Genomic DNA, 15,000 nt, shown 5'->3' on the forward strand with positions numbered 1-15,000 from the left:
AGACAGACAGAGAACACACACACACCAGCACACACACACACACACACACACACGCACACACACACACACACACACACACACACACACACACCACACACACACACACACACACACACACACACACACACACACACACACACACACACACACACACACACACACACACACACACACACACACACACACACACACACACACACACACACTTTCAGATTTTATTTACCTCTGTAAGCCAAGTTGGGTCACTAGCTTATCGATTGTGCTTTATTTTTTGTAAAGATTTATTTTTTCAGAAACAATAACAAACAATATGAAGGTTGTTTAATTACATTTACATTTACAGTAGCTGACGCTTTTATCCAAAGCGACTTACAAGTTGTGTACAACAAGTCAGCAGGAAGGGTACAACTCTGACACCTAAGGGTAGGTAAAATTGTTCATCAAACAGTGTCGAACTAGCATAGTAGGTAATACAATACTAAGGTCGATTCCTTAGTAGCAGAGTGCATACTAGTAAAAGCCTAAGAAGGTTAGTATTTTTTTTCCTTTCTCTCTCCCATCTTCATTTCAGATATTGAGTGAAGTGTGTTTTTAGCCAACGGCGAAAATGAAAGGAAACATCGTTTTTTATGTTTAATATTTTAACAATTTCAATATGCTTCCCTGATTAATAATTAAACCACAGATGCAGTGCCCAGATGGGTGATACTGTAGGACAGTGGTTCCCAACCTTTTTTGAGTACTGTACCACCAAAGCATTTCAAGCCAACCAAAAGTACCACCTACTACGCAATCAATCGTGGTGATGCCCAGGATGTATAATTAATAAATTAATAGTCTATATATTGTGGCAGACCGGCTGTGTGTGTGTGTGTGTGTGTGTGTGTGTTGTGTGTGTGTTATTGAAGTAAAGCTTTAGTTCTGAGACACCATTCACCATGGATAGCCACCAGCCACCATGACAGCACAGAGCAGTGTATAGTCAAATCGGCACGTACATTAAAATTGGCACGGCGGCCGATACGTGCACACGGGCCTACATTAAATTGACAGGCGGCCCATCCTGTGTGTGTGTGTGTGTGTGTGTGTGTGTGTGTGTGTGTGTGTGTGTGTGTGTGTGTGTGTGTGTGTGTGTGTGTGTGTGTGTGTGTGTGTGTGTGTGTGTGTGTGTGTGTGTGTGTGTGTGTGTGTGTGTGTGTGTGTGTGTGTGTGTGTGTGTGTGTGTGTGTGTGTGTGTGTGTGTGTGTGTGTGTGTGGTGTGTGTGTGTGTGTGTGTGTGTGTGTGTGTGTGTGTGTGTGTGTGTGTGTGTGTGTGTGTGTGTGTGTGTGTGTGTGTGTGTGTGTGTGTGTGTGTGTGTGTGTGTGTTGTGTGTGTGTGTGTGTGTGTGTGTGTGTGTGTGTGTGTGTGTAGCTAAGGTGAAACCTGGGAGTGGAAGAAGGAGAGAAGTGATGAGGGGATAGAGAAGAGGAGATTTTGTCTGTGTGACCCAATGCGACAATTAATGTGACACTTAAATCATATATTCAATCATAACTAATCATATAAATTATAATAGCCATTGTTTAAAGACTAAAAGAAAGCCTGTCATACAAGCTAAGAACAGTTGTGTCTTTACCTTGAAGAGAGAGAATTCAGCTGGTTGAGTTTGCTGAAAATGTCAGAGAGGTTTCCCAGCCAAGCTACCCAGTCTGTGTCGTCGAACATCGCCACAAGGGGGTGTGTGCTCAGACAGAAATGCCCTCCACTTCATTGCGCAGCTCGAACAGCTGCTCGCTGTAACGTCTTCCCTCGGGATAACTGTCGGTGTGAAGCAGGAGCTGTTTATGTTCTGACCCACCGTCTTCACAAAGTGGACTGAAACAGTCTATGATTCAAAGGCCTGGACTGTATGAAGTTGATCACTTTTACGGCATCATTCAAAACATCATTTAACTCTGGACTCATTCTCAGCTAGTGCTGAGATGTAACGTCAGGGCCGGGTTACCTTTTTTTTACGTGTGCCATTAATCCATTTACTCTGCCGGTCATCGCCGCAGCGCCGTCTGTGCACACATGAGAGCAGTATTTCCAATCCAGCTTGTGTTGAGAGAAAAATTGTCAATAACGTTAAAACGTCCAGTCCAGTAGTTCTCCCCGTGAGTTTCTTGCAAAACAGAATGTGCTCGTTCATCTCCAAAGTGTCTTTGTAATGCACAAACGCAATCAGGCGTCGGTTACACCTTTCGTATCATCTTCGTATTGTTTTCATATGCTTTCGCCGCGACGTCGTGCGCCTCGAGTCACACGTTCGTTTTTTTTCGTTTTGTCACCCGAGCACACTGATGTAGTACACTGCCAAAGCAGTAGGTGGCAGTAGGTGGCAAACATGAAGGCAATTTCAACCAATCAGAACGAATGTGCCATACACTTCCTGGAAGCTCCAGCAAAGAAAATGTCAATAAGGCAGGCGCTATGCCGCGCCACCATCTTGCCTATTTACTCAATGCAGCAATTCTTTTTCAGCAAAGCTAATAAAAGTGCAATAATCAAAACGGATACATTCACTGTGTGTTCTGCTGTCATTTGTTGATGAAACAAAACTAACATCAACACAAGTGACCACCAAGAGCGGATAGTTTAGTCTAAAAACGATCGGTAGCATTGTTAGCTGCATGCTAACGTCAATGGAGTATGCCATTATAACAATATAGCATTGTGGCTAGAAGCTAACGTTAGCTCACGCTACTTAGCCAGCACCAAAACTGATGATATCGCGAGCTATCAGTAGTTAGATAACATTAGAGACAACGCTGTGTGTATTAAACAAAGGTGAATAGATGACTGGGCCATTTTGTTTAATGCTTGTTAAGTTGAAAGAGGAGCTCTGAGCTAACAGGGTCTGAATCCTGATAGCTCACGTTAGCCAGCTGCTCATGCAATCGGTAATGCTAGCAGAATGAATGGATGTAAACTTTATTTAACATATTGCATATGGGTACAATACAATACGGCTCAATACAAACAATTGTAAGGGAATGCAGACTGTTGTAGCTTGGACTGGGGTCCTTATAACAATAACTTGACAACACATGGTAGCTGAAGCTATTTGGGACACGGAGCTATGTCCCAAACACACACACTGTTGTCACCGGAAGGGCACGCAGATGGTATCTACTGCGCATGGGCGTTTCGCAACAACGGCTCCGTGCTGACTACACGCTGTTGTCGATTCGCATTTCTGTGTAATAGGGACATCAAACGTCGTCAAAAACGGAAAAAAACGCCAGGAATACACTAGTCTAACCATGGCCTCAGTTGTGCTTCCCCACTGACATCCGTCTATTCATCAACTGCAAAGCGAACATAATTTATATGCTTTACATTGTTTCTGGATGAACCAGCTCGACTCAGCCATTGATCCATAATGATTTTATCTCAATAACACCAGCGCATTCACTTGATAGGATGTTGTTTTGCTAGCCAGCGCGCCACTACAATGATGTTAATTCAGAGTTTTTTTTTCTTCAATGAACACCTGAACAGCTGACAGACAGTCCGGCCGCGGCGGGCGGGAAGCTGAACTCAGCGCCAATAATAATATAATTATAGCCAGCAAATGATTACTTAATTTGAATGCCCCCAATTTTGGTTACATTATTACAGATTATGCATTATTCATTATGTGGGTACAGTTTTCCTGTACAATTTCTAATAAAAAAAATAAAAAAACATTTTTTTTTTTTTTTTTTTTTTTACTTTTCAAAATTTCACATACCACCTGGGACCACCCACGTACCACTAGTGGTACGCGTACCACCGGTTGGGAAACTGCTGTAGGAGACGCTTTAAAAGCAGAATGACGTCAGCTAACTGGTAAACTGGCACAACATCGATCGCAGCTCCGCTATCAATAACAGGCTGGGGACCATGGAGAACAAACTCGGCCTCACCCTCTCAGCTTCACCCCTGTCCCTCACCCCCTCTCCCCTCTCCCCTCTCCCCTCGATCTCACCCCTCTTCCCCCTCGGCCTCATGTTAGGTCGTGTTACTGGAGGGGGTTGACTGACTCACATCCTGAACCTGAACTGAATATGACCCCCCCCCCCCCCATTGCAGTCTCTTGACGCGTGGCTCATCGGATGCGGAGTCAGGTGTGACTGTTATGTAATTAGTCTGTTAGTGATGTCAGCCTGGTCTTGCTAATGATTACTCTGTTATGAGGTCTGATGAGGTCACTGTGTGTGTGTGTGTGTGTGTGTGTGTGTGTGTGTGTGTGTGTGTGTGTGTGTGCATGTGTGTGTGTGTGCATGTGTGTGTGTGTGTGTGTGTGTGCATGTGTGTGTGTGTGCATGTGTGTGTACCCAGTACAAAGGCGTTGATGATGATTCCAGACATGCTGGTGCCCACTACAAAGCGCAGCACCACGTACACAGGGAGGCTGGGTGCGAAGGCCACTGCCACTCCGAACACGCTCTGCAGCGCTATGGACAGGAGCAGAGCGGGGCGGCGGCCATACCTGGTGCATACAGAGAGAGAGGGGAGAGGGAGGAGAGGAGAGGAGAGAGAGAGAGAGAGAGAGAGAGAGAGAGAGAGAGAGAGAGAGAGAGAGAGAGAGAGAGAGAGAGAGAGAGAGAGAGAGAGAGAGAGAGAGAGAGAGAGAGAGAGAGAGAGAGAAGGAGAGTGCAATATGGAATCAGTTGTCCTTGTCTGGGCTCAGGCTGTCTACATTCACAGCCTAAATACTAGCTCATATCCTGGTTAAAAGGTAAAAGGCATTTTGGAGCCCTATTCCTATTTACCAGTGATGTTGATCGGTATATAGACCTTTCTCAGCTGAATCCATGCTGTTCTTTCATGCTGGAAACCCACAGCTCTGCTTAGTTAGCCACAGACGAATGTAAAGTCAATGGGGCCAGGCTGCCGTCTGTACTAGATGACTGGAACTAACTGAGACCTACTTCACGGGGCACACAGGGTAGATGTCACTTAGTCGCAGTGGGCGGATGTGCCTTCCTAGAAAGAAGCTCTTCCTCTGGTGCTAAACCGAAAAACATAATGGTACTTCCAAAAAACAACATCAAGATGTACGGTAAGGCAAATGTAGTTGTCATGTGGACTATATAGGACTTCATAGTGGTTGAATCACATGTGACTGGGAGTCACTCAATGCATAAATATAACTATCCTTTACCAAGTGGATGGTAAAGGTCACATGGTATAGATCGGCATAATCACAGACAGACCAACACAAAGGTACATTTTTTTTTCATATTAATGCTAATAAAATGTTTGAGGTAAGGTGACAATCTAAATTCATAAATTATTTTAAATCACAGAATAAAGATGAATACAGGGGAATAAACAATATTGATTTTCTTTTTAACAAACCAAAAACAATGTAGTAAGCAGCAGCACCTCTAGGGGGCCAAGCAATCAGTCCAATAACATACAATAATAGTGGCCAGCAGCAATTGACCTATAAGGTCCATTATAGGAGGCAAATCAATACCACCACTGCTGATCCTGAATATGGCAAAAAAATCTATCAATTTAGAGCAACATTTCAAGCATTTCAAGTTCATCATTTAAACCAGCTGGAGCTGTTGTATTTAGCATGTAAATGCTAACATGTCTCTCTGAGAGAGTAGCTTCAGGGTATTACCACCTCTGACTGGAGTGGACACATGTTCTAGTAGTCCAACAAAGCACGCCAGAGAGCCATGGTTGACTCATGATATGTTGTCCGTCGCATATTCCATGTTTCCTGTATGAATGAATGAATGACTATTTTCGTGTCATGTCCGATGACCCATCCCTTACTGGATTATACGACACCAAAAACAATAATTGAACATAACTTTCACTTCCCAAGGTTTGTAAGCTACACCATGCACACCATCAGAGGCCAAAGTAAATACATCACATATACATTATGTTATTTTCGTACGTTTATCCCAAGCATATTCAACATACTATGGGCACAGCTTCATGCCATGTGACCTATCAATATTGTCAGCTCAGTTAGACCTATACAATGATATATTGCTTATTGGTTTCCAGAAAAATATTTGTTTATTTTGGAAAACTCATTGTTGTGACGGAGGTGTTCCAGAAAGTCTGTCCACAGGGTTATCAGCTCAGCTAAGAGTGGACTTTGCAGCATATTGTTCGCCGTCTGTTGGTTCAAGTCACTGGCCATGTCTTTCACATTGTCCAAGAATGATTTGATCATCCCACTCTTCTCTGGAACACTGTCCTCAACCCACAGTGTGAACTCTGTCCATGCGAGTCTCATCAGTGGAGCCTTTAGAACCATCTTCATCTTATCACAAAAATGCTGATTTTATCATACACTCTTGCTTCTGATGAAGATCTCCTCCTTGGCCTTTTGATGTCTCACCAGTAATGCTTTCACTAACATTGCTGATGAAAAGAATCACCTGCTGCAAAGGTGATATTAATCTATGGCTACATCCATACTATGTTTTCATTTTAAAATGCACAACCTTTCCTACGTTTTCACCTAGTATCCACTCTTTCATATGATATTTTGACATGTATAAGTAATATATAATTCAGATAGATTAAGTACTAGTAGTATTAGACAGATTATGACATCTTATTCTGCACAGTAACATGTTAACATCTTAACAGCTTAACCTGCTCAGTAACAGCTTAACCTCTTAACCTCCACAGTAACATGTTAACACATCTTAACCTGCACAGTATAACATGTTAAAACATGATTGATTAAAATGTTCCTTACGCTTTCTCCTAGCATCACGATCGCCCATGCTTGCTGAAAGAGGGGTGTGGCTCTAATGCAGTCCACTTTAGATGATATGGAACAGTGGTTGGCTTATAGACATCCAATCAAATGTTTGTTCATATGGATAATTATAGATCTAGACAGCCTTGAAAAGTCATGTCCATGGATCGAATGGGATATCTTTATAAATTGTATCATAATGTTGTATTTTTAGTGTATTTTCATCACATCCAGAGTTACATTTGTAGTCAAGGAGTAGGAGGACACATTCAGTTGCATTATTATCCAGGGATCTTGCTTATAATGGTGATATTGCCTTTTAAATGTAGAATATGTACCTGGCAAGGTAAAAAATTATGTGTTCCTTCATTGTATCTCCATTTACTCTGGAATGGTAATAGATGTGGGTTTACTTTTCACATGTCCTAGCTTGTTACCTATCAAAGGAGACCAGAAACATGCATATTATATAGGCCTTATTGTTCAGTAGCTATCATGATTAATTTGGGGCATGTAATTTCGGACAGAAGGCCTGAAAAATATGCTTGGTAGTGTTATAAAATGGGTGATAGCACACATTTGGAGGCAACTGCTGCATTGCTATCAGGTCTTTTCTAGCAGTAGGGGTGTATGTATTAGTCCCCCAAGATGGTACCCGTGGCTCACAGCCTAATGTGACCTTTACCATCCACTTGGTAAAGGATGGTTATATTTATACATTGAGTGACTCCCAGTCACATGATGTGATTCAACCACTATGAAGTTCTATCACCAGTTCAGTTTGGCTGATTTTTAAACAAGTGCTTAAGCAAGGAGTGATTTAGAAATCGAGCCTTGATAAAGGTAATTTACATTTATTCTCATCAGTCTCTTTTAATCTCAGTTCTTGAGTTGTCAGACTGAAACATGTGTCTGGTTTCTCCACAGTGCTATAGGGAGGTGTAATCTGACGTCACTTTGGACTGTCCGCGAGGTCCACCCGTATAGGGATTTATCATTGGGAAAATGGATTATCGGCTATTGTAACAATTCTGCCTCATGAACATTGGAAAGCTTTCCATTTTGCACAAAAGGAGTTCCCTTCTATCACTAACATTATTGTTTAAGCATTCTTGGTTGAAATAAAATTCTGTGATTTTTTTTTTATGATTAATTGCGAATATTTTCATGTTCAGCTATAGATTGTGGATGAATACGCACAGAAAGGTACACCATGCAAATGTTCATGCTTTATTTGGTTTAAACGAGACGATTTACAAATGGGCAATGGGGAAATACGTTGCAATTTTGCGAGGTGGACCGGCCGGAAACGGCAATGACGTAACCACTACACGTCCCTATGTGCAGACAGAGTGAAACATATGTCTGGTTTCTCCACAGTGTTATGTGCAGACAGAGTGGGCCAGATGACAAAGACTTACAATGACATTGATGCTGTCACTCGTCTGCTGGAGGAGGTGAGGCACGACACTGCTGTCATCCATCTTGTTTCTGGAAGGAACTCTATGTTTTCCATATCATGGCTCCTCTGATCTCTTCCCTTTTCTTCCTTTCTCTTATCTTCCCATCTCTTCTCTTCTCTTCTCTTCTCTTCTCTTCTCTTCTCTTCTCTTCTCTTCTCTTCTCTTCTCTTCTCTTCCCTTCTCTTATCTTCCCCTCTCCTCTCTTCTCTTCTCTTCTCTTCTCTTCTCTTCTCTTCTCTTCTCTTCTCTTCTCTTCTCTTCTCTTCTCTTCTCTCCTCTTCTCTCCTCTCCTCTCCTCTCCTCTCCTCTCCTCTCCTCTCCTCTCCTCTCCTCTCCTCTCCTCTCCTCTTCTCTCCTCTTCTCTCCTCCTCTCCTCTCCTCTCCTCTCCTCTCCTCTCCTCTTCTCTTCTCTTCTCTTCTCTTCTCTTCTCTTCTCTTCTCTTCTCTTCTCTTCTCTTCTCTTCTCTTCTCTTCTCTTCTCCTCTGTCATCTCTCCTCCTAACCAATAGAAAGAGCGGGATTTGGAGCTGGCTGCCAGAATTGGCCAATCACTACTCAAGAAGAACAGAACTCTGACTGAAACTAATGACTACCTGGAGGAACAAGTGGGACACATCACAGAGGAGGTACACGCGCACACACACACACACACACACACACACACACACACACACACACACACACACACACACACACACACACACACACACACACACACACACACACACACACACACACACACACACACACACACACACACACACACACACACACACACACACACACACACACACACACACACACACCACACAGCCATGTTTTCATCATCACTCCATTGACATACTGTACATTAATTGCAAAAAACACTTACCCTAACCATATTGACTAACCCCTTACCCTAACCTTAACTTAACACTCTCCTTAACCCTTTCACTGCCACACTACAGAAGGTTACCCGTCGGTAGTGTGATAGTAAAGGGTTAACCTTCTGTAGTGTGGCAGTGAAAGGGTTAACCTGCTGCTGTGTGGCAGTGAAAGGGTTAACCTTCTGTGTAATGTTGCAGTGAAAGGGTTAACCGTTTGGTAGTGTGGCAGTGAAAGGGTTAATTAAACTACGATAACGATAACCGTAAAATAGTCACTTGTCATTGTTGGGGCTGGCCAATGTTCCCACAAGGATACAACAATTCTTATGGGACTTTTGGTCTCCACAGAAATAGTAAAACAAGGACACACACTTGCACGCGCATGAAGGTGAGAGGAGGTACACATCAGATGCAAAACATTGTCTTCTATGATTATTCCATGTCTATGCCATGTGTATTCTATATCTATTCCATGTGTATTCTATATGTATAGTGTATTCCATGTGTATTCCACGTATATTCCATGTCTATGTGTATCATGTGTATTCCATGTGTATTCCAGGTGGCCCAGCTTCACCATGAGTTGAACCTGAAGGATGAACTGCTGCAGTTTTACACCAATGCAGCCGAGGAGAGTGAAGATGACTCCGTCGGCTCCCCAACGTTAGTAAACCAGCCTAGCATCACAGTAGCTCTGTAGCTCCGTCATGACTGTCAGCTACAACCAAAGCTCTGTTGTCGAGTCCACAACGTACCAGCGGGGGGTGTCTTGAGTCCAAATCAAGACCAGGAATGAAGGGGGGTTTAGCCCAAGTAGCCCAGTACCAGAATGAACCCTTTCACTACCACACTACCAAAGGGTTGACCCTTTCACTGCGACAATACAGAAGGTTAACCCTTTCACTGCCACACGACAAAGGGTTAACCCTTTCACTACCACACTACAGAAGGTTAACCCTTTCGCTACCACACTACAGACGGTTAACCGTCTGTAGTGTGGTAGTGAAAGGGTTAACCTTCTGTAGTGTGGGAGTGAAAGGGTTAAGAGCAAAACAAGTCTTAATTTGAGACCAAGTACCAAATCAGGCAAATTGTATTCTTTATCTTTTATGAGAATGATTCTCGGCGGCGTCCTTCCACATACGACGTCGTACAGCAGGAACAATGCAGTAAGTGTACCTGTATATCTTGTGATCGTTCGCACTGATCTCAAGCAAAAAAAAATATCTCTTTACTCGAAAGGGGGAGGAGGAGTAGATTTGGGATCGCCTCAGGAGGGTTCGGCGCCGCCGACACGCTCCACAGGAAGCTGAAGGAGCTGGAGGAGGAGAACGTCTCACTCCGTTCAGAGGTACGTGAACACACACACACACACACACACACACACACACACACTAGGGACGCACCGATACCAGTTCCTCCCTGCCGATTCAGTCCTAGATCTTCAGTATCAGCAGATACAGAGTACCGATCTGATCCGTCACTTTTACTGACAAGACCATCAGTTTGATACAAAAGCACACGTTGCTCATCGGATGCTATAATATATATATATTAATATATTAATATAATATAACAAGTGCTATAATGTGTGTGATGCAGGCCCACCATCTGAAGTCAGAGACTGAGACTTACGAGGAGAAGGAACAACAGCTGGTCAACGAGTGTGTCAACGAACTCAGTGAGTATCTCAAGTCAAGTCAAGTCAAGAGTTTTATTTGTCACAGCATACAGGGCATACAGTGAAATGCGGGTGGTCATGCCCGCAGCCATTGTGCAATAATACAAGTAATAAGAATAAGACATAACAGGTATAATGTACATACAGTTTAAAATGCATGGTCAAATACATGTTAAGGTCTATCCATCTATGTATGTAGGTATGCATGTATCAAGGGCTGAACAACATATCATATTAACATCGCAATTTGAAAGGACAAAAATATCCATATTGCAAAGCAATACGGGCATTCTTAAATAATAATAAAAAAAAAATACACAAAAGAGAAAGGACATTTAGGAATTTCCCAAATACACAAGGACTAAGAAGGAGTCCTACTTCACAAATACAGAATTGGCATTCAGCCCAAGACCAACCATGGCACACTCTGTCTCCTCTCTGTCTCCACTCTGTCTCCTCTCTGTCTCCTCTCTGTCTCCACTCTGTCTCCTCTCTGTCTCCACTCTGTCTCCTCTCTGTCTCCTCTCTGTCTCCTCTATGTCTCCACTCTGTCTCCTCTCTGTCTCCTCTCTTGTCTCCTCTCTGTCTCCTCTCTGTCTCCTCTCTTGTCTCCACTCTGTCTCCTCTCTGTCTCCTCTCTGTCTCCACTCTGTCTCCTCTCTGTCTCCTCTCTGTCTCCTCTCTGTCTCCACTCTTGTCTCCTCTCTGTCTCCACTCTGTCTCCTCTCTGTCTCCTCTCTGTCTCCACTCTGTCTCCACTCTGTCTCCTCTCTGTCTCCACTCTGTCTCCTCTCTGTCTCCTCTCTGTCTCCTCTCTGTCTCCACTCTGTCTCCTCTCTGTCTCCTCTCTGTCTCCACTCTGTCTCCTCTCTGTCTCCTCTCTGTCTCCACTCTGTCTCCTCTCTGTCTCCTCTCTGTCTCCTCTCTGTCTCCTCTCTGTCTCCTCTCTGTCTCCTCTCTGTCCACTCTTGTCTCCACTCTCTCCTCTCTGTCTCCTCTCTGTCTCCTCTCTGTCTCCACTCTTGTCTCCACTCTCTCCTCTCTGTCTCCACTCTGTCTCCTCTCTGTCTCCTCTCTGTCTCCACTCTGTCTCCTCTCTGTCTCCTCTCTGTCTCCACTCTGTCTCCTCTCTGTCTCCTCTCTGTCTCCACTCTGTCTCCTCTCTGTCTCCTCTCTGTCTCCTCTCTGTCTCCTCTCTGTCTCCACTCTTGTCTCCACTCTTGTCTCCTCTCTGTCTCCTCTCTGTCTCCTCTGTCTCCTCTCTGTCTCCTCTCTGTCTCCACTCTTGTCTCCACTCTCTCCTCTCTGTCTCCACTCTGTCTCCTCTCTGTCTCCTCTCTGTCTCCACTCTGTCTCCTCTCTGTCTCCTCTCTGTCTCCACTCTGTCTCCACTCTGTCTCCACTGTCTCCTCTGTCTCCACTCTGTCTCCACTCTGTCTCCACTGGAACACGGATATGCTACGTAAAGCAGCACCCATCTTCAAGGCCTTCAGTAGGTTTTCTGATCTGCACGGTTTCAGCCAGCTAATCACCCAACCCACAAGGGTATGTGATTCAACACAAACCACCATTGACCTCATTTTGACCTCTGACAAGTCCATGATCTCCAATAAAGGGGCGATAGCATGCAGGTTAAGTGATCATTATATGATTTTCTGTACCCGCAAAAAGCTAAAACAAAAGGCTGGCTGTCACAAAACAGTCACATCTAGGGACCTCAAAACCTACTCTAGAGAGGCCTTTAACCAAGAACTGGAGAGCATGGACTGGTCAGATGAACTCAGTGGGACATAGGTTGAAGAAACATGGCTTGGATTCAAAACCAAATTCACAACAATACTCAACAACATGGCACCCCTAAGAACCACCAGGGTTAAAAATCGCGCTGAGCCATGGATGCACACTGAAATACTGGCCGCTATGAAAACCAGAGACAAAAAATGCTCTGAACTTCATAAAAGTCAGACAAAGCTTTCCAAAAGCTCAAACAGTGAACTCCAAGCCCACGTGGTTGAACAAAAAATTCAAAGAAACAGACTAAGAAATGACGTAAACACCATGATCAAAACCGCAAAAAAAAAAATGCACCAATGACAAAACTGAGGAAAACAAAAACAAACCACGGGAACTTTGGAAATTACTCAATAATCAACTAGGCTGCAGTAAAAAACGTAACCAGATTCTCAAACATAAACATAAAGACGGACAACACGCTCATCACAGACAAGCTGGATGTAGCCAATTACTTAAACATCTTCTTCACAAACATAGCCACAACACTGGTAAACAAACTACCCTCCCACTCAGGGCATTATGGGGTAGAACACATAGTAGCATACTACAAAAATCTAGCGGTCAGCAAAGACGACTTCAAACTAGCAATGGTAACAACCGATGAGGTACTCAAAAAACTGAGTGCCCTCCAACCTAACAAGGCCACTGGCCATGACAACATCCCCTCCAAATTCCTCAGAGACTCAGCAGCCGCCATCACCCCAGTCATCACACACATAATAAACCTCTCCATAAAACAGGGACACGTCCCCAAGGACTTCAAAATTGTGAGAGTGACCCCTCTGCACAAAAAGGGCAGCAAATTAAACCCAGGCAACTACCGCCCTGTTTCTATTCTTACCTCCATCTCGAAAGTCATGGAGAAAAGAGTCTACAAACAGGTCGAAAAGTACCTGGCGAAAAAAAAATCTAATCTACGAATTCCAATCTGGCTTCAGAACATCCCACTCCACTGACACATGCCTTCTCTATTTGAACGACCACATCAAACAAGAGGTGGACGCGGGCAATGCGGCATGGTCATGCTGGACCTACAAAAGGCCTTCGACACTGTCAATCACTCCATTCTGATTGACAAGCTAAAAGCAATTGGTTTTGATAGTTTATCAGTGAGCTGGATGCAATCCTACCTGGAGGGGAGAGAACAGATGGTGGAGGTAAACCGTACTATATCCCCCCCCCCCCCCCCCCCTACAGTGAGGAAGCATACTAGGACCGCTACTGTTCCTAATTTATGCAAATTACATGTTGTCAGCTTGTGACTGCAACTTGTTCTTGTTCGCGGATGACTCAGCCCTGCTGGTCTCTGACAAGAACAAGTTACAGGTTGAAAAAACCCTCAGCTCGGAACTAGGCAGAATCTGCATATGGCTCGCTGATAACAAACTATCATTACACATGGGCAAAACAGATTCCATTCTCTTCGGTTCAAATAACAAACTCAGCAAGACCGACGGCTTCTCAGTTACAGTGGGTGACAATCTTGTCACAAGGAAAGATGAAATTACCTACCTGGGTTCCATCCTAGAGGCAAATCTTTCCTGTGACAAAATGGCATCCAATGTAATAAAAAAAGTCAACCAATGAACTCGATTCTTGTACCGGATCTCCTCACTGGTAAACAAGAACACCCTGAAGACTCTGGCAGGAGCACTCATTCAAGGGTACTACGACTATGCTTGCACCTCATGGTACCAAAGCACCTCAAAGGCGCTAAAAACAAAATTACAAACATCTCAAAACAAACTGGTCAGACTACTGCTTGACCTTACTCCTAGAACCCACCTCACCCCTGCCCACTTTGACAACCTAGGATGGCTTAGAGTAGACGGCAGAGCACAGAAACTTGCAATGGGCCTGGTCTACAAGATACACTATACGACTAAGGTACCCATTTACATGTCAAAATACTTCCCAAAGGTTAGTGAATACCACGATCACAACACCAGAGGGAGCTCCACAAATCATGTTAAACCCAGATTCGGCTCAAACAAGGGACTAAACACGTTTTGCAATTATGCCACATCAATGTGGAACGCCCTACCCAAAGCTGTAAAGGAATGTGAATCACTACCCACTTTCAAAACCACTCTCAAAGAACACCTACGGGAGACTGCAATTCGAAACTGGCCCCTGTAAATGTCCTAACCCAACCCCCTCCAATGTACAGTAAATTACCAAGTATGGTTTTGTCAATATTCCAATGTAGTTTTGCTTTTTTGCTTGTACAGTTGTACAGTGTTCCCCACCCACCCCTCCTACCCAACCCCACCCCACCTCCCAACCTCCTCCAATGTACAGTTTCTACGTCAAATGTATATACACTCTTTTCTGGACTCTTTTTGTACCTTTTTGTAAATCTGGTATGTCATAAATGTATAGATGTAGCAGTACTGTCTATCTGTATGTCATGTATGTCATTTATGTCCTGATTAATTGAAAATGGG

General features: G+C 43.8%; 1 protein-coding gene across 1 annotated transcript in view; it reads left to right on the forward strand.

The window, feature by feature from the left end:
* The window catches only part of trak1b (trafficking protein, kinesin binding 1b), a 42,715-nt gene that overhangs the window by 5,513 nt on the left and 22,202 nt on the right, over nucleotides 1-15,000 (forward strand). Inside the window, 5 exon segments of the mRNA XM_084313482.1 lie at nucleotides 8,130-8,206; nucleotides 8,722-8,838; nucleotides 9,641-9,741; nucleotides 10,321-10,429; nucleotides 10,681-10,759. Coding sequence (XP_084169608.1) covers nucleotides 8,130-8,206; nucleotides 8,722-8,838; nucleotides 9,641-9,741; nucleotides 10,321-10,429; nucleotides 10,681-10,759 — 483 coding nt within the window.

Source organism: Notolepis coatsorum (assembly GCF_963971535.1).
Source record: "Notolepis coatsorum genome assembly, chromosome: 4".
In the NCBI taxonomy this organism is placed as follows: domain Eukaryota; kingdom Metazoa; phylum Chordata; class Actinopteri; order Aulopiformes; family Paralepididae; genus Notolepis; species Notolepis coatsorum.